Source organism: Centruroides sculpturatus, unplaced genomic scaffold, assembly GCF_000671375.1.
Source record: "Centruroides sculpturatus isolate CEXI.00-Female unplaced genomic scaffold, Cexi_2.0 scaffold79, whole genome shotgun sequence".
Classification (NCBI taxonomy): domain Eukaryota; kingdom Metazoa; phylum Arthropoda; class Arachnida; order Scorpiones; family Buthidae; genus Centruroides; species Centruroides sculpturatus.
Genome location: NW_019384415.1, coordinates 144,767 through 166,972, shown reverse-complemented (window position 1 = coordinate 166,972; position 22,206 = coordinate 144,767). Strand labels below are relative to the sequence as shown.

The window sequence follows — 22,206 nt, the reverse complement described above, 5'->3', positions numbered from 1 at the left end:
TGATATTACGACTTCAATATTTGTGGCGGACAGACGTAAAGTCGAATAAAATGACTTAAACTTGATTTTTATTTTTCCGTATACTTTTTTGACAAACGACGTATAATCGGGAACGACGTAACTCGAAACGACGTAAGTCGAGGTATACCTGTATACACTTACTGGCTTCTAACTGTATACCTACTTTTGACCTACCCTGTATTTTAAAATATATTTGAACCTCTGTTTTCTGAAATGTATAAGCATTAGAACAAAGCAGTTTCAATAAATTAATTGTAAATATGTTATATATAAGCTATATACAATGTATTACTTTATTAACATAGTCCAATTCTTCCCAAATGGAAGGTGTTAAACTACCAAAAACCTCCTGGTGTGCATGACCTTGATATACAGTAGTGTGTTTTAACAGGTGGATTTTAATTCTGTTCATTCATGTATATATGATGCGATATATCTGATATGAAAAGGCTCCTTAGGTCAGAAAAATCAATTTACATTTTTCAAGTGCATCGTATTCTAGACTAAGAGGAGTATTTAAAAGAAAGGTTTGATTGGTTAAAAATTCAGTAAGATACAGTTTTGAAAATTAAGTTTGTAAAATAATAATTCTGAGAAAAATGGCTTTAAAAGTTTTCTTCAAATTTGCATTAAAAAAGTTATAAAATTACATTCATATAAAGGAACTTAATTACTGAATTTGTACTAACACCTAGCTAAAGGAATAATAATGGCATTGAAACCTGAAATATCTACAATTTTGTCTTTGATTGCAATTTTTACTCTACAGCAAAATTTACTTTTTTGACTTACAGTTAGGATAACTTTTCATGTATTGTATCACATATATATAAAGAAATTTATGAATTGTATAAATTTAATAATTTATTTTTAATCTAAATGATACTTTTATGGCTCGGAAGAATATGGGCCAATGTCAAAGGCAACTGACCCATATTCTTTCAAGCCACAGAATTACTCTCACTGATTATCATAAAGCTTTTATATACGTAAAGTTATTAAAATCATAATTACCAGATACAATTGAATATGATATTTGTGCATTCTTTCCCTTATCTCGATCAATGGCTAAAACCTGAACAACTGATGTACCAATTGTTGCAGTTTCAAAAATTTGTCCTTCGATCATAGATGTCAGAAATTCCGGTGTATGATCATTGTGATCAAGTACATTTATAATCACACGTGCAAAACTCTGTTTAGATGGTGTACCATTATCTTTTACCATGACTGTCAAAATATGTTGGAGTGTAACTTCGTGATCTAATGGTTGAGCAATTGAAACAATTCCTTGAGTTGAATCCACCCGAAATTTTCGAACACTATGAGGATTAGCACTGAAATAAAAATGAACATAAATAATGTTTCTATATAAAGTTGTATTTTAAACTTATATCATTTATTGCTGTAAGTGAAAAATTTTCAATAGACAAAAACAATGATAATATATCAATTAAATAATACAAAAATGGCAAAAAATGATAATTTAGCTTTTTTCAGCCTGGTTTTGAGTTATGGAATAAAATCACAGTAACACGGTTTATGTTTTCATACAAAAAAAAAACTAATTGGGTATACTACACATGAATTACTTTATTAGTAATACTAAAAGAATAGTTTTTTTTTGATATTATTACATACTTTACTGTATACAAATTTCATATAAAAGGAAATAGCATTGAAGCATGCAACAACTGCTTCCAGAAAGAGGAACTTCAGTTAGACCTGTTTCTTACATACAAAATAAATTAGCATTTAATTGTCCTATCTTCATTCATAATCATAATAATTGTTGCCACTCTCTAAGTCATAGAATATTATCTAGCATAAATCAATAGTGATTTCATAAAACCATACCTTAATAACAATTTCCTCAGCAAAGGAATTGTGCAAAGCAATTGCTTAATGAATTTAAATAGGCAAGCAGGAAAAAAATAAACACTTTCATGAAAAGTAATGAAGTTGCAACTGTTGTAATACTTTTGGCCAATAGTAGATTTAATCGTTTGACTTCTTTTGATATAAAGGTTCAAAACTTTAGTATCAAAACTTTTTTATAATCCAGCACAGATTATTATATTTTCAATAATTTTAAATACTTGGAAAATATAATAACATTNTTACTTTTTACTATGGAAGATTTATTTCTTATACAAGATTCTAATAAATTAAATATTGAAATTATGCTGTAATGTGAATAATAATATATATGTAATGTGAATAATAAGTATAGAAATTATATTGGGCAAGAAAAGAAAAATCCCATTGTTACATATCATGTAGGAATTGAAAATCAGTATTTGTTATTAGCTTTTGCAAAAATGTTTTTCTATATATTAATACTTATATCTGCCATTATATTATTTTTTAAAGTCTCTACAAATAAAAGTAATGTTTAATTAGTAAAGATTCCTCTGAGAATACTTGTGTACACATAATAATAATGTGTATATATAAGATTAAAAATATATGCAGTATATATATATATATATATATAAGCATAAATTAAATGCATCTAATATTAATTTAACTTGTATGGCTCTAATTTTAAATTAATAATAATAAACTTTAATTATTAATGATATATACTATCAGGCCACAGATGAAGAGAGCCCAGACATTATTGTGCATGGACAAAAAAGACAGTCTATTATGAAAATAGAGCAGTTACTTCAGAAATAAGTTAGTTTACTTTGGTAAACAAATTCATAAATAAAATTAGAACTCAATTAATAGTTATTGTATTAACAATTTACCCTTCAGAATCTATACTTATTAATTTGGCTAAATTGCTTGCAAATAATAATAAGCACATTATGAATAATGCACCTGCTTTGACCTCAAAATTGTTTGTTACCTAAACATGTGAAGATGTTGGATCTATAATCAAATTAATTCAATACAAATGTACACTATTGTATAGAAAGAAAAATGGTAAACTATAGCTCAACAACAATGCTGAACAATGAGCACTGATTTGCATTTGTTCCATTTTTCTCATCCAGCATGGAAACAGACCATTCCTGGAAATCTGCCAAATAGGGCTCCGGGATCTGTAGTCAGACAGTAGTATCATAATTCTTTATATAACACCTTGAATTGTATAAATTTTGTGTAAAAAAATTGGCATTTTTATAAAACATTATATGATAAATTTGAAGTTCTTAAATTTTTCTTATATATAATTAATTAAAGTGTTATCTTTTATTTTATTCAGGAATGGATAATTTTGAAGAATTATTATCTGGAGCTCATTTTATTGATGAACATTTTAAGACAGCATCTCTTGAAAAAAATGTTAGATTCATTTTATAATTTAGTAGTAAAATTTAAAATTAATTTTGCTTATTTTCTATAAAATATACAGAGGGTTGTGCTAGAACAAATGGTTCTAGAATCTTGTTTGTTATAGCATCTGTTCTAGCATGTATTGAAGTATATGTATTTAGAGATAGAGATAATCTGTTCCAGGCCCACAGCCTAGAGCAAATTACCATAAATACCATTTAAACAGGAAAATATATAGTACAAAACCAAAAATATAAGTGTAAAATAATATAATTTTTTTGTATTTCAGAATTGTGTCCACTTCTTTCTACAAGGTTAATTCTTATAATTCATATATACAGGGTCTTCCAAAAAAGAATGCTACCATTTCAAATTACAGTAATTATGTTAACTATTATCTGAGAAGAATGCAACACACACTACTTAACAGGGTAACTGTCCAAGTTTTATCTCCCACTTGCATTCAAATGTCTTGTCTATTACCTCTAAGAAGCACAATAAACAAAAATGGCAACTTTGCAATAGAGAAGATGTTTTGTGTTCTCCAGTTTGCAAAGTCTGAATCGCTCATTATTGTGCAACATGGGTAATCAGCAGTTGTAGAATTGTGGCTGCTGTGGAAGGAGTGACAATGGATATGATAGGAAGAATTTGAATATTGTTGGATATGTGCTGTATGACAGGACTTGTACAGTACATTAAGAAATTGCAATGGAAAAATGTGACATTTTCCAATATTTTAATGTATCAATATATTACAACATTCTCAGATNTTCGAACCGTTTTAAATTCGAATTTGTTATTGCATATTGGTTTGATTATAGAACGATTGTAAACATTCCAGAAAATTGATCAAATTGAAAACAGTTTGTTTGATTCTGAGCAATTCTCATCATATTCAGTGGTAGGTGTTATATAACAATTACTATGGTTGTTGAAATACTGAATATAAATGGGGTTTGCTTGCAAAATCCATGCAAGCAAAATCACGGGTAACAGCTAGTTTAAATATAAATTTAAAAATGATTGAAAATGTTAGTTGTATATAATAATTTAGTAAGATTGGATTATAAAATCTTTTACATTGTAAACTATTGAATTTTACATCAACTGGTTTAGTTTCCACATAACTTTTATTGTGGCTGTACAGAAACTGAAATGGTAAAATCCCAAAGACTAAACTGCAATGAACATGTATACAAAACCTCATTAGCAGAACAACAAATATCTCTTTATTATTATAACTGTGTTATAACTTTGTAATGTTTATTATATTTTATTAAGATATTAAAGATATATTTATTATTAAAATCTCTCTTTCATAAATCTATGCAAATTATATAAGCAACTACATATATAATTGAAAAGTTTATAATTTTATGGTTTCATAAATATTGAATTTAAATAACTATAATTTGTATATAATTAAAAAAATATACAAGTAATTTTGGTATGATTATATTTTAATCTTTTTTAAATATGTAATAATTAATTGAAAAGGATTTTCGGGTTTTTGTCCTAAAGATTTTGTCATTTGTGCTTCTGTCTTAGAAATTTAAAAGGATTTTATATAATTTATAATATATTGATGCAGACTTATTTAAGAATTAAAAAAAAAAAATTTTAAAAGTTACAAATTTGTTTATAATAATTTCTGTGTATAATTTTATAATTAATGAACATTATTCAGAAAAGATTAGATTTCTGCTGAATATATTTTATTCTTTATTGATAGAAGTAAAGTAATTTATTTCGAAAGAGAAAAAAATCTTTGTAAATTTTATATAATTTAACATTTATAAATATATTCTTATAATTCATATATACAGGGTCTTCCAAAAAAGAATGCTACCATTTCAAATTACAGTAATTATGTTAACTATTATCTGAGAAGAATGCAACACACACTACTTAACAGGGTAACTGTCCAAGTTTTATCTCCCACTTGCATTCAAATGTCTTGTCTATTACCTCTAAGAAGCACAATAAACAAAAATGGCAACTTTGCAATAGAGAAGATGTTTTGTGTTCTCCAGTTTGCAAAGTCTGAATCGCTCATTATTGTGCAACATGGGTAATCAGCAGTTGTAGAATTGTGGCTGCTGTGGAAGGAGTGACAATGGATATGATAGGAAGAATTTGAATATTGTTGGATATGTGCTGTATGACAGGACTTGTACAGTACATTAAGAAATTGCAATGGAAAAATGTGACATTTTCCAATATTTTAATGTATCAATATATTACAACATTCTCAGATAATAATTGTATAATTAAAATAACTTAAAATGGTAGCATTTTTTTGGAAGATCATGTATATATTACTGAGATATATACATTTAACCATAAAAAATTTTAAATTAATTTTATAAAAAACTCTTATACACATTACAAAATTTTGTAATAAATTCAGTCAAACAAATGTTAATAAAGTTATATTTATTACAGCTTTTTTGATTAAGGATAAAGAATATTATCCCTATCTTTCTGGATTATGTATATAATTTATTAACATTATTCATTAGGATTAGGATTATAATTAATTATAATCAATTATGTTAGTTGTTGAAATTAAAATATTAAAACAATAAATAATAATAAATAAATATTCATAGGAATTTTATAACTATATTATGATAAACTATAAACATACCTATTATGTATACTGTAAAATAGACGTTTATCTTTATCTCGATCTGTAGCAACCAGCTGAAGAATTTCGGTGCCGACTGATATATTTTCTGATATGTCAACAACATACATCTTTTCGTTGAATTCGGGATGATGATCATTAATATCCATGACATCGATGTGAAGCTGTTAAGATCGAAAACAGTCTGTTAAATATTTATTACGAGTGTTTTTATATCGTAATATAATAATATTTATACTTTAAAAAATTTTTAGAAGCATTAATTATTATTAGCAAATTTTCACATTAATTATATACAAATTGTTTAATATTTTAAATATTTTTAAATGTTTTAAAAATAAAAATTCTAAAAGTTTTGCATAAAATTAGTTTCATAATATATTAATAAAAATACAAATATAAAAGTTATCAAATCAATAATGAATATAGTAGATTTCACTTTAATAACTTAATTAATTCCTGATAAAGTATCATTAAAGATGTAAATAGCACTCTGATTTTCCATAGATTCAATGTTATAAATCAATTTAAAATTCTATACCTGGAAAAACAATTTATATTACTACATATAATTAGGATGCCAACTTTCAGAGTAAAAAATTCCAAACACAGTGTGAAAAAACCTTGAAAAAGTGATGAGCAAAAGAAAACATACAATTAAATTCAGAAACATTTTTTCTTTCCCTTGATGATGATGATGATGATGAACAGCTAGATGGCAGAGGCAGTTAAGACCTCAGTCTATTGCTTTGGGTACCAGGGATCAAATCTGGTTGAGTACTCCTAGGAATTTTTCATGGGCAGTCTGTTCCAGATATATAAAGAAACTGTCTTTCTCACCATTCTGCTGGCAATTGTGGGCTTGAAAAAGTCTCCTTAGTGCCCATAGGACAGAATACGATTGTAAAAAAAAATGAAAAATAATAAAAATGTAAACTAGTGGGAAAGAATGGATGAGTTAAAAAACCACTCCTTAGTCGTTTCTCAGAATATTTTCAAACAGTTGGCATCTTACATATAATACTACACTAAAATAGTAAACAGAAAAATATGACACTTCATAAATAATCAGATATGTAACAGAGGCAGAGGGAACAAAAGATCCTGAGCACTAGGTTATGAACTCTTCTGATAGTAAATAATTAAACAAAAAGTAATGCTAATACATAGTTATGGTAAATGTTAAAAACTGTTGCTTTATTTAGCATTGGTGCATGCTGTTAAAGGTATACAATAACATTTATATTTATTATTATCAAAAAATGCAAATTCATAATACATCTCTAGTATAAGTTTTCTATAATTTTTTACAGTCATTAAAATGAAAAACTATAACTGAGAAGTGGTAAAACAATAATCTACTGTAAGCACACATAGCCTGCAGTCCTCTGTGAGTTTTTTATGACTTTCATACTATTGAGAGCCTCAGATGTATTTTTACTTTATGTATTTTACAATAAATCCATGTGTCCAGTGAACAAAGGTCTAGACTAGGGGTGGCAAACCTTTTTGTGCCTGCATGCCATATAGTAAGCATACTTAGCTTTAAAGATATTTATGCATGCCAAAGTTTTATACTTCAAATAAAGATATTTAAATAAATTAAACGAATGTGCTTTAATTAGAATAAATGTAGAAAAGTTGATTGAAAAAAGAATGATTAGTTAATAAACCGCAAGGATGATTGAAAATAACAGATGATAAATTGAAATGATATGATACGTTACATGCCAGATGATTTCTCCCAAAGTGGCACATACACTTTGGCAGCGGCGGCCTTATCCATTGTGAGGCCCTTGTCCTTTGTGCAAAGTATGTGAATTGAAATAGTAGGCACTTATTAATATTAATATATACTGTACTATAAATTAAATTTATTTTATTGTTATAACTAATAGCCAAGGATAAAATAAAAAGTTTTAAATATCAACTTTTTTCTACTTGGTTGTTGCGTGAGGCCCCTCCAAGAGCGAGGCCCCGGGCGATTGCCCTGCTCGCCACCCCCTAAGGCCGCCACTGCACTTTGGGCATGTGTGCCATAGGTTTTCCACCCCTGGTCTAAACTATAAGCAATAAGTTTAAAGATTTGTTATCTGTAGTATTCATCTTTCCTTCATAAATACAGAATCTCCTCTATTTATTAGAATTTACATTAAATCTAATTTTTTTTGATATTTTGGCTCACTCTTATATCCAAAGCAATATTAAATAAAACCTTTGTTATAAAAATGATCTACTGTATTAAAAAACATTGAGATTAACAAATTTATACATCAATAGCCTGCACATTGGGGTACATGCTACCTTTCTGTCTTGGTTACCCTCTTTCTAATCACCAAAGGGACCTCAGCTTCCCTTACTAACAAATAACAGAAAATTCACGACTTCTAACCTATTCTGCAAATATAAAAGAATGGTGATTGTTTGGTTTAGCAAATATAAAAGAAACTAACGAACAATATTTGTCCATCGTCTCAGGCAACTTCATTGGATGTTGACAAAACTTGCCTTGAATATAAATTTTCAAGGCAAAGTTAGCCCAAATGCAACCAGTGCCATCTTGTAGGAACACTGATTCAACATTAAATCATAATTTAAAGCTTCTTGCATAATATATGATTTTTTATTATAGTTTCCCTTTTCTATGGTCTGCGGGCACCACTGTATCAATAGCTATAAATATCAATGCTAAATCATCATTACACTAAATATTTGTTTATTTTACTCAAGAAACATCATCATAAACTATTCTTCTAATAAGCATATGTTTAAATCTTTGTATATTTGGCATATTTAGAATTTTTTTTGAGATATTTTTGAGTTACTTGAATTTTGAGTATATTTCAATTAAAAAAAAATGTTTATTAAAAACAATTAATGAATATAATTTTTATGCCTTTCAATTTCAAGAATAGTCTAAAACATTGATAATGTTACTCTAAAGAAAGATATCTAACAGCCAGATGACATTTAAAAAGTTTTTGAAGGTTAGAGATAATCAAGTCTGACATTATCAACGTTTATATATGCTCCTGAAGTGTAGACAGCATGACAAAGACATCTGTCAAAAAGATAAAACTGTGTTGACATTATTCAGTAAAAGCATATATGCTTGTTTTTTTGTGTTAGTAATATTTATATTTTGTCTACTACTGCTTACTTATTAAATATTTATTGTTTCTTATAATTTCAGAATTTTTATTTGAAATTGAACTGAAAGGAAATAAGATATGAAAATGTCTAGACCAGTGATTCTCAACCTTTTTTTCATCACGGTACACTTTTAATAATTTGGCAGCACACATGGTTACTTTGGTAAGTACCACAGGACAACCGGTGATGTTATAACAGTGATTTTTAAACACAGTTTGATTATTTAGGTTACGTTTTCAAAACGTCTTGTTGTTACCGGTAACACCAATTACAATTTTCAAATGCATCCTAGGAAGGTAGAACTAATTAAATTACTTGTCGGACGTCGTTTATGTATGGGTATTCTCAGTGGCGGCACACTTCAAAAATCTCGCAGCACACTAAAGTTCCGCGGCACAGTGGTCGAGAATCACTGGTCTCAACTATTCAAAAATGGCTATTAACACTTTATCAAGTTTAGTGAAAATAAATAAATAACATCATATTAAATGGTTTTAAAATATTTCATTTCAGTGTTAAGAAAGACTCTTTATGTAACCTGAATAACTTTATCATAAATTTTATATGAAAATCCTGGACTTTGGGCAGAATAAATTAATAATTCTGCTTATATATTTAATTGAAATACTGGCTGAAAAAAAGCATAGAGAAATTAAGAATTTTTGAATATTTAGTATCAGATTATTGTCAGACTGAGCATAATGTTTTTGCATAAAATATTTTCTTTAATACATGAGCTTAAAAAATCATGTCTTTGTAGAGAAAAATGAATAATTGAGATCCTTATGGAATTTCTCATAATATCAAAAAACGGAGAAAAATAAAATTCTTTTATTAAATATCAAAATAATATATTATGGAGTGGTCACAGAATTCCTATGCATGATATTGTGTCCTGGGTTTTCCAGTTAGAGAGTATTTCAATGACAAATTCAGTGGATGATTGATTGGATGCAATGTGATTTCTTTGAAGTTCAGAGTTGCAATGATTCATTTTGGGGCATTGTGAAAGAGAAACTTTTCAACTCTGCCTTACACCAATTGAATGAATGTCTTGAAATAGCTTATTTCAACATGTTTAGTGGGATAGCAGCATATGGAAGATAGATATCTTCATCCTGAAAGTATTATAGTGTGTACTGATTATTGATTCGATACTCTTATTAATATTATCTGTCTGTAGATTTGTTTTAGAAAAAATTCTGACAAGATTATAATTTACTAGCTCTACTGAGTAACTTAACACTTGGCAGCATATTTTAAAAGCACCCCATTACCTAAGTATGTGCCAGTCTAAGTTAGCAGTCATGTATCATGTATGCTGGAGTGAAACTACCTATGGCACATTTCATAATCCCTTGGTGAGCAAAAATTCCCCATATTTGTATTTCTTGGGTCTTCGTATCTTCACTCTCACAAAAAATTATGCTTTACCACTGAACATGGCAAAAAATGTTCAGTAAAGCATATAAAAAATTTCTAATTACCATGCATAGAATTTTATAATCATTCCATATATCAAAGTTAATAATATAATCAATTTTCTATATTCAAATCACAATGTAGGTTAATCATTGTAAGAGTAACATAATTATTTTATCATTATCTTTGTTGTTTTTGGACTTAATAAATAAATCTAAGTATTTTTATAAACAAAATTGGTTATAGTAAACTAGTTTTTACAACAAAATAATGCATTTTAGAATTTCTTAAAAACTTTTACCATTGAAGATATAAATTGGTCTGAAGAACTAAGATCTCATTTATCTTTTCTAAATTTGAATAGAGATATTTTATTATACTTTTACTCAAAATGGAAAAAAATAATTACCATTAAAGCAGATAATAACTACTTACAAGACAAAGATTAAATATTGAATGGTAAAAAACATTTTGTTGAAAAAAGTAATTAGATCTGAATTACATAAAATTCTTTTATAACAAATATAAATTTTAAAAAAAGACTACTTAGGTAAAATAATTGAACAAATTATTATTTTAAAGGGCACTCTCGGGCTATATAAAAAAATAAATTTCTCTCCGAAGAATCGAAATAAATTTGACAAAAGTATTCATTATTCACATCCAAAGTATGATTTTCTGTTTAAAAAAAAATAGCTGAATATTTCAAAAACTTTATAAAGAATCTTTAATTTCATCTAAAGTGATGAAATATATCTGTTTGTGCCATTCCCATATGACCTATTTAAAAATGATACTGATTTAAATTCATTGAAAACTTTGCTATCAGCTGTATCTTGTTTGTTATCTGTAAAGTATNTTCAAGTAATTCAATGATTTATTATATAATGACAAGTTATAAGCTCTTGAGATTTCGAAATAAAAACACTCACAGATTTCAATTTACATAAATTGAAATCCAATTCATAATCAAAGGAATTTACGCTTCATACGAAATAAATTTCAAAATTAGCTGTTTTTATTTTGTTTATTTGAAAATTAAATTGTAAAGAATTGTCAGAGATTAATCGCAATGCTAAATTTTCAGATTATTTTTGGATTAGATTCAGTAATTAATTAAACAATATAATTAGACCTACAGGTTGACAGTTGAGTCATTTACCTTTAACCCAAATATATTTTAAGTTTAATTAACACAAAATATATTTGATCTAAAAGTAAGCACCAGATCATTTTTGAGCTATATTTTAAGTTTAATTAACTTAAAAATATAGACTTAAAATAATTTGGCAATTTATATTTCTGATTAACTACAAAATTTGGCCTTTGCTTATATTGTTCGGGTTATTACAGGAGATGAATTTTTGAAGATCGTAATTTTCGGGCAAATCAATATTCCTTTATTAAAACAGATTTTAAAATTTAGTTAAATTTTAATATATATTTTAAAGAAATGAACATTTATCATTAAATCACAAGATAAATTACTTATGTTTTTATTTTGATTTCCTCATTAATATGAAGTGTTTAGTTAAAATTATTGTATTAAAGTAAAATTAAATAAATTAGTAATTTCTTTTTTAAATTTACTTACAACTGAAGTATTATTATAAATTCCATCTGTAACTCCAATTTTAAGGCTATATTTTGATTTTGTTTCCCAATCTAGTTTCTTTGCCAAAAGTACAGCACCAGTATTAGGTTGAATAATAAAAGTATCATTCACGTTTCCATCTGTAAAATGTAGAATGAAAGCATGACTTATAAATTTGTTAATTATTTTCAATTTAAATGCATTGATGAACAATTTAATATATTTAGTGCATAATCTATGCAAATAATATTTTAATTAATAACACATTATTAGATATTAACTTGGTAAAACAGCATTAGAGTGAGTGTAAATGTCTGAGTCTTTTAATATAATTTAAAATATAATATTGTCTAGTGCTGTTAAGAAACAGATTTTAAATTAATGTGCGCAAGTTTTATTCGTTACGCAAGGTAAAAAAGTAAAATCTAATAGTAATTTTGAAAAAGTCTTGATGGAGTAAAAGTTTATAAGCTTCTACAAGCTGGCTATCGTCTCATATTTCAAATACATTAGAATAATGTATTTGAAATTAAAGTTTGAGAAAATTATATATATATATATATATATATATATATTTTTTAAATATTCAAACATTTTAATCATTTATATAAAAAATAAATACATATTTTACTTCATAGTTATAGAAATAATACTTTTCATACAATGAGGATGCAACATAAAAAAATTGTATTTTAAGAACTGTAAAGTTTACACATCACTTCCATTCTAATGAAATATTAGTTTAATGATAAATGAGGTTTAAAATTAAATGTCAAAATATTGCTGTTTATTTAGTACATGCCCCCCATTGATTGTGTTGTTTGTTTGTTACATAAACAGCTTTATTCTTAAGATGGGGCATTCCCAAAAGTATTAAATATGAGTAAATAGTAGTATTGTTCACTTCTAATTTTAATCTAAGTTTGCTTAATTAATCTTAATTTAATAACAAACTTTATAACTTTCATTGAAACCTGCCACTTTCTTAATCTGTATTAATTTTCAAGTAATTCAATGATTTATTATATAATGACAAGTTATAAGCTCTTGAGATTTCGAAATAAAAACACTCACAGATTTCAATTTACATAAATTGAAATCCAATTCATAATCAAAGGAATTTACGCTTCATACGAAATAAATTTCAAAATTAGCTGTTTTTATTTTGTTTATTTGAAAATTAAATTGTAAAGAATTGTCAGAGATTAATCGCAATGCTAAATTTTCAGATTATTTTTGGATTAGATTCAGTAATTAATTAAACAATATAATTAGACCTACAGGTTGACAGTTGAGTCATTTACCTTTAACCCAAATATATTTTAAGTTTAATTAACACAAAATATATTTGATCTAAAAGTAAGCACCAGATCATTTTTGAGCTATATTTTAAGTTTAATTAACTTAAAAATATAGACTTAAAATAATTTGGCAATTTATATTTCTGATTAACTACAAAATTTGGCCTTTGCTTATATTGTTCGGGTTATTACAGGAGATGAATTTTTGAAGATCGTAATTTTCGGGCAAATCAATATTCCTTTATTAAAACAGATTTTAAAATTTAGTTAAATTTTAATATATATTTTAAAGAAATGAACATTTATCATTAAATCACAAGATAAATTACTTATGTTTTTATTTTGATTTCCTCATTAATATGAAGTGTTTAGTTAAAATTATTGTATTAAAGTAAAATTAAATAAATTAGTAATTTCTTTTTTAAATTTACTTACAACTGAAGTATTATTATAAATTCCATCTGTAACTCCAATTTTAAGGCTATATTTTGATTTTGTTTCCCAATCTAGTTTCTTTGCCAAAAGTACAGCACCAGTATTAGGTTGAATAATAAAAGTATCATTCACGTTTCCATCTGTAAAATGTAGAATGAAAGCATGACTTATAAATTTGTTAATTATTTTCAATTTAAATGCATTGATGAACAATTTAATATATTTAGTGCATAATCTATGCAAATAATATTTTAATTAATAACACATTATTAGATATTAACTTGGTAAAACAGCATTAGAGTGAGTGTAAATGTCTGAGTCTTTTAATATAATTTAAAATATAATATTGTCTAGTGCTGTTAAGAAACAGATTTTAAATTAATGTGCGCAAGTTTTATTCGTTACGCAAGGTAAAAAAGTAAAATCTAATAGTAATTTTGAAAAAGTCTTGATGGAGTAAAAGTTTATAAGCTTCTACAAGCTGGCTATCGTCTCATATTTCAAATACATTAGAATAATGTATTTGAAATTAAAGTTTGAGAAAATTATATATATATATATATTTTAATTGTAAAATTCTTGGAAAAGGCTGTTTTTATTTTTAATATCGAAATTTCCAAGTCAAAGACTTTTCCTCTTGTGAGGCTTTCAGTGTATTATGGAATATATTGCTGACCTAAATTTTGTTCATTACAAATAGGCCATCAAGATCAAAGGTAATTCAGTTTTGTCAAATTCTATTTCAAGGGTGGGCACTTTTTTTTTTAAATGTGTGCCAAAATCGTTAAATCTGTGATGTAAAATTTTCTCATGTATCAAGTGAAAGTTTTAGTAGCATAATATTATTTGGTTTAGTAACTAGACAATGGTAAAGGAACCTAGATTTAGCAGATTTTTTACTCAATTGGCTAATTTCTACTAAGTCAGTATATGTATTGCAGAGATAGAAGATATCTTGGAAATAAGATGCTTGTTTCATTTTGTTATTATTATTAGTAAAGCAGCTGATAGTGTTTGTTTCTTTATTATATTTTTATTTAGTATCATTCTACTCAAGAAAACTGTATTCTATTATTAAATTAAAATATACAACTCAGCAAAAATGTTGGATATTTATTTTTTTAAGGTAAGTCCTGGGTTGTATGCTGGAAAAAGTTGTCAGCGTGTCATGTTTGGCAGACGTACCAAAAATTGCCCATCCCCATTCTATTTTCTGATTCTTTATAAGAGGAAAGAAAAATGATTCTTATCCACTCTGATTTAAAAGTATTAATAGTCTGTTCTTTATGAGATTACAAATATTAATTTTAAATTGTTAGACTTTAATGGTATTATCTATCATCAATATGAATATCTGCAGTTGAAAATTTCATTTACAATAAAAAAAATATATTCCTATTTGTTGATAAAATTAATTCAATGAATGAGAAAACTTTGTGGTTTTGAATGAAACTATAAATTTTACCAACTGCAAAATATTTTATTTCACGTGAATTATGAGAATGTTTGAAAATTTAAACAATAACTACTGATTTAACATTACCAATTTTTATGAATTAACTGATAAATATAAAATCAGAATTGTTTCTTGAACAATTACATACCCAGTATAGAATACCAGAGCCTTCTTCCTTCTGTGTGCTCTGCTTTCACTAGAGTAACCAAATGTCCCACTTTATCACTCTCTGTCACAACAATATGAGAATCAACATCTTGAAAAACTGGAAGACGAGATGATCTGTACAGCGGTACCACTTCAATAATAACTCTAGCAACAGATGATCTTTGTGGCGTTCCATTATCAGACGCTTTAATCTATTCAAGAAAATAATTACATATTCATTAATTTCCCTTGATAAATATCACAATCAATTGTATGGTTAGCATTATCGCAAGCACAGTTAAAGAATTGTAGAAGAGAATAATGTCAATGATGTAAATTGCTTGTTAATTAATAAAACAAATCAAACTAATGGAAATTACTTAATAAAAGTATTATTTTATCTTTTAATACTACTTAAAAGTAAAAGTTTATTTAATTTACCTTTTAAATTAATTAAAAATAAGCTCTAATTTTTTTAAATATTATTTTTAATGTAATGTTAACGCGATTAATGTTAATTTTCTCAGTGCTTTATGTCTTAACAGACAGTAGAAAGCAATATTTACACTAATAGCGATAGACATCTTCAATCAATGTCATAAATATAACATAGTTCATTAACAACAATGAAAAATTGCAGCCTTAATTATGATTGACTATAATAGATATTTAGACATTAATTACTAAAAATATTTTATCATTATTTAATATAAATTCTAAAACATATTTTAAAATTATTTTTATATGCTAAATATAATTAACAACAATTTCTGTATCATTTAATAATACTTTGCACAAGACCATTTTTATGTACTAAATATAATTAACAACTTGCTGTAGTGAGTGATAAAGTGATAAATTACAAATATTTAAAGTGCAATCACCATTAATTCAAATGTCTGACCGGGCTGGAAAGCTTTTCGAGAATAAATACTACCAGATTTCAGATGAATTTTAAATCTTGTCATATCTCCTTCTGTGATGATATAATCTATGTTGCTGTTTACGCCTTCATCTTTATCTATTGCAATTACCTAAATGAAAAATTTTCTTGAATAAAATATAAATTAAATATAGTTATCTTAAACTAAATGCTAATTAAAAAACAAAATACAAATCTTTATTTTAATATAACTTAAATTATTAATATAAGAAAACAATTAATAAGAATGAATGTAATTTCTTATCTACAACAAAGTGAATATGGGAATGTCTAAATATAAATATTTTTTTTATCCCATTTAAATCTTTTTTCTAACTCTATTCTTTTCATAAATTGTATACAGTCGACCCCCTATAACACTGCTGATTTTTCCGTTTTATATGAATTCCATGTTGTACGAGTTACTTAGATTTTACAAATACGTGTGCCGGGCTGTGAACGACTTGTGTATTTGTAAAATCTAAGTGACTCGTACAACATGGAGTTCATATAAAACAGAAAAATCAACAGTGTTATAGGGAGGTCGAATATATAGAATATTCATTTCCACTCCACCCACAGTAATGATGAGTGATTCAAACTTTGCAAACTACAGAACACAAAATGCCCTCTCTGTTGCAGATTGCCATGTTTGTTTATGGTACTTCCTTGAGTCAGTAGAGAAAAAGACATTCGAATGCAGATGGGAAATGAAATTCAGACAGTTACTCTATTGATCAGTGTACATTGCATACTTCTCAGATAATAATTAATATAATTAAAATGGTAGCATTCATATTGAAAGACCCTTTATATGTGTGCGTGTATATATAGTCTATTTTTTTTTATTTATGCAAGGGCTTCCTCATACTAACTATTATAAAACAACATTTAAATTTAAAACTTTATTCAAGTAAATCATTTATTCAAGTAGGATAATTAGGAATTAAATGGATTGTTATATGTGTTCAAAAAATACCACTCATATGTAGAATAAATACGTATTTCAAGTACAAGACACTGTATTCCTATAATTAGTTAATAAACAACAAAAATAGTTTAAAGTTGAGTTGAATCATTTTAAAATTCTTTACATTTTAATTAGATTAATTACAGTAAGTTAATTTTTATTCACTTTCAGCTACTTTTTTAATCAGTTGCCGAGTTCATCAACACTTGTAATTTAATACATAAGGGTGGCAAATNATATTTTTTTTATCCCATTTAAATCTTTTTTCTAACTCTATTCTTTTCATAAATTGTATACATTCGACCCCCTATAACACTGCTGATTTTTCCGTTTTATATGAATTCCATGTTGTACGAGTTACTTAGATTTTACAAATACGTGTGCCGGGCTGTGAACGACTTGTGTATTTGTAAAATCTAAGTGACTCGTACAACATGGAGTTCATATAAAATGGAAAAATCAACAGTGTTATAGGGAGGTCGAATGTATAGAATATTCATTTCCACTCCACCCACAGTAATGATGAGTGATTCAAACTTTGCAAACTACAGAACACAAAATGCCCTCTCTGTTGCAGATTGCCATGTTTGTTTATGGTACTTCCTTGAGTCAGTAGAGAAAAAGACATTCGAATGCAGATGGGAAATGAAATTCAGACAGTTACTCTATTGATCAGTGTACATTGCATACTTCTCAGATAATAATTAATATAATTAAAATGGTAGCATTCATATTGAAAGACCCTTTATATGTGTGCGTGTATATATAGTCTATTATTTTTATTTATGCAAGGGCTTCGTCATACTAACTATTATAAAACAACATTTAAATTTAAAACTTTATTCAAGTAAATCATTTATTCAAGTAGGATAATTAGGAATTAAATGGATTGTTATATGTGTTCAAAAAATACCACTCATATGTAGAATAAATACGTATTTCAAGTACAAGACACTGTATTCCTATAATTAGTTAATAAACAACAAAAATAGTTTAAAGTTGAGTTGAATCATTTTAAAATTCTTTACATTTTAATTAGATTAATTACAGTAAGTTAATTTTTATTCACTTTCAGCTACTTTTTTAATCAGTTGCCGAGTTCATCAACACTTGTAATTTAATACATAAGGGTGGCAAATGATTAAGATGCAATTTAACAAATAGTAATTGCTTATTTTATAAATAAATAACAATATCAGCATTTTAAAAATAATAAATATAATTATATTTTGAATTGGTAATTATTTAATTAGAGGAATTATAAATGGATAATTAATTTCAAATGTATTATTGATCATTCAGAAATATTTTAGTGCTTAAATAAACTCTGTACAAATTACATATGTTTTGAATTATAAAATAATAAAAATTGTAAACATTTCTAATTAAAAACATTCTATATTAACAGTTAGATATATTCAAAAAATTCAAATATGGTGCTGTAATTTTTTTGAAAAAATTAATTTTGTATACCTATAATATTTATCAAATATAGTTTAATAATTTTATGAAATTATAAAACAATTCAGTCCATCTAGAATTCAAAATTTTCAAGAAAATGTAAATAAAAATATTACAATTCATAACTAAAAGGGAATATGTAGACAAATACACCACAATTACATAAGAATTTTTATGTATCAATGTCAACATTATATTTTTAGGTAAAATATACAGCCAAGTTAATTGACAGGACACTGTACCTGTCCTGATTCTCATGGCTTATTGTGTTGTTACACTTTAACATGTAAGAGACTATTCTCTTCTATCAAATAATAATAAATTAAAAAGTATGAGGCCCTAAACTGTAGATTTTTATATTTGTTTGCTAAGATGATTAAGGAAGCCTACAACACCAAGGCGCCCAGGATCAAATCTGGACGGATGGGTAAAAATCCCTAGGAATTTTTCAAGGGAGTTTCTGTATTGGTTATATTGGGGCCCCCTTTCTAATCACCTGGCTGCCACATGTGGACCTTAATGAACCTACTATGGGCCTGTAAAACTGCCAATAGAATGAAAAGAATAAAAAAAAAAAAGAGTTAGTTTATATATAAATGTATCCCTATGAATTCTAATGCTTTTATATTATTTTAAAAATAATTTCTTCAATACAAATTTAATTAATTTTGTTATTAATTAAAATCATACTTGGCAAAGATGGACATCTTTTGCTTGCTCTTGCATTTCAACAACATAACATCGATGATTAGGACCCAAAAATGTTGGATCATTATCATTTACATCTTCAATTGATACAACAACTCTGGTAGTAGAAGATAATTGTGGTTCTTTCATATCATTAACTGTTACCTGAAAAAAAAAAATTAATTTTATATTAATTAATTTATAAATTTATTGCTATTATTTGCAGAAGCGGAGAACTGATATCAAGTTTTCAGGCTATACTTAATATTAAATGAGATTGGAGACTTAAGAATTAAAAAATTCTGAATGAAATATCTTATTTAAAGGGAAAAAAAAATTATTTGTTTTTAATAAAGTAAGTCAAATTTCTTTTTCTTCCATTAAACTAAACTCATAACATTAAAAAATATTTTAAACATTATTATTTCTCATTAAAACAAGATAATAAATATAAAATTTTACCCATCCTGAAAAGATATTAAGAGTTCTTAGTTTAATCAAATAAAATGAGTGTGCAAAATATTCAGGTTTTGTTAATAAAAGTTAAATTAAAATAGAATAATGAAGGGATTAAGTTGCTCTTCAATGCCCAAAGCAGAATAGTTAAAATATAAATGTTTATTTTACTTTTAATGAAAGAAAGTTCAACCATTTTTCAAAGTAAAGAAATAGAAAAGATTCTATAGAAGTTAACTGAAATAAATAATATAAATACTGTATAAACTGCAAGGAAGATATTTATTTTATTTGAATACTTTATAGATTTTTTTACATATAATAAATAAGATTAAGGAAAATTGATGTTTATATTCTTAAAATGAAGTTATTTACTCAACTTGTAACAAATTTAAATGTTAATGTAAGTGTACATTTCAAGAATAACATGTTTTCTAAATATAAATACTTGTTTTAATATTAACAAATTGATGTACAGTACACATAGATAAAGAACTATTAGAAATATAAACTGTGAAATTTTTCTGTTTTTTATACTGTATACAATACCAAGGAAAATTTTCAAGCATAAAAGATTCATTCTATTGAAAATAATATATATTTTGTTTACATAAATATCCATCAAATACCACTTTATTTTCGAAATGTCAGAATGCAGTAAGTTTTATGACGTTATTAATAATAAATCTTTTCCATCGGTTGAATAACGTGTATTTTTACGTCAGTTTGACGTCATTCACTTTTATAATAAGTAAATGTAAACAAACAATGTCAATTCACATTAATATATACTTTGGTATAAGCCAGGCATTGCCAACGAGTCGATAGTGCCATCATTTTTGATTGATCGTGTATAATATGGCCTGTTAAAACGAAAAAAAAAAACGTTTGAAATTTCCATGGGAATACAAATTTCATGTTTTTACCATTAAAATTTTCGGTTATGGATTATTTAAACTATGCTGTATGAGATTGTATGAGAAACCAAGACGATCTACTCCTTTTTGTTTCTCAGGTACGTGCTCTTTTCACTGTACTTCAATCGGAAACAAAGACCAGTGATTCGTCTTTGTTTCCGATTGAAGTACAGTGAAAAGAGCACGTACAAATACACACGGGAAACACAGAAAAATAGAGTATCGATGGTGGCATCTAGATTACTTTGTTATTTTAAATGTTGTGCCATAAACAATTTCATTTGCGCGGAAAATAAGTGTGCCAAACAGAAACGAAATTTATGATTTGTTACAATGAATGGAATAAAATTCTTTTTTGTTATTTTGTTGTATAGTTTATGACTTAAAGGCTAGTTTACACGTTGAGACTATCGCCGACATTTTGCAGTTCGAAATCGCAATATGTACAGAAAAAAACTCCCGACTTATTAGTTTTTTTGATAGTCTAACCAATCAATGACAAGATCGAAATCACGTGTTATATAGCGTTCTCTCTCTCTCTCTCTCTCTCTCTCTCTCTCTTCTCAGTGGAAAAAACGTTCTTGCTCATGCTCAGAAGACTCGAAAGTCGTATCAAGCGTATCGTGTAAACAACTAAATCGCCGACAAATCTGGCTTGCTGCAACAAAATGTCGGCAGTAGTTATATCGTGTAAACCAGCATTTAGTGTCATTCATTACCAAAAACAAAAAAAAAAAAATAAAATAGCCTGGATCATGGTACTTTTGTCTAATGAAAGATGATCACATCTAACTATAACAAGGGCTCCCAAACTTTTTTGAATGCCACCTCTCGACCTTTTATCGTAAATATGTGATCAGGAACAAAGAAGAATCAGATTTTACATGGACACATCTGCCAATAAAACTAATACATTTTCTATATATAAAATCAGTCTCTAAGGAGGAAGATAGTCCTGTTGATTTGTCACACAAACATATTTTATTATATGAAAAATGTATTTGTTGTAGGAGATAAACAAGTACACTGTGACTAGTTTTTCATTTGTACAATTTACCAAACAATAAAAAAAAAATATATAGGCCTATACACAAACTTTCAATACCTACAAATTGTTATCAAAATCAAGTATAAGTCCACAATATCTTATTATAGAAATGAAAGAAAAACAAGTTGACAAAACAGAATGTATTATATATAACAAACAGAATTCAATTCTTTCATTTCTTCTAGTGTGAAAGGAGCTGTTATTTTTATATACATAGATTTTAAAAAGAAATATTCTTATATAAAGGGGATAAAAATAAATAAATTATGATTTAA

At 26.5% G+C, this 22,206-nt stretch overlaps 1 protein-coding gene across 1 annotated transcript in view; it reads right to left on the bottom strand.

The window, feature by feature from the left end:
• Positions 1-22,206, bottom strand: part of LOC111619153 (fat-like cadherin-related tumor suppressor homolog) — a gene marked incomplete at its 5' end in the record, with an annotated part of 165,933 nt that overhangs the window by 16,500 nt on the left and 127,227 nt on the right. The window contains 6 exons of the mRNA XM_023360827.1: positions 1,036-1,358; positions 5,963-6,126; positions 13,868-14,007; positions 15,472-15,682; positions 16,355-16,504; positions 19,514-19,675. Coding sequence (XP_023216595.1) covers positions 1,036-1,358; positions 5,963-6,126; positions 13,868-14,007; positions 15,472-15,682; positions 16,355-16,504; positions 19,514-19,675 — 1,150 coding nt within the window. The remainder of the gene's footprint in view (positions 1-1,035; positions 1,359-5,962; positions 6,127-13,867; positions 14,008-15,471; positions 15,683-16,354; positions 16,505-19,513; positions 19,676-22,206) is intronic.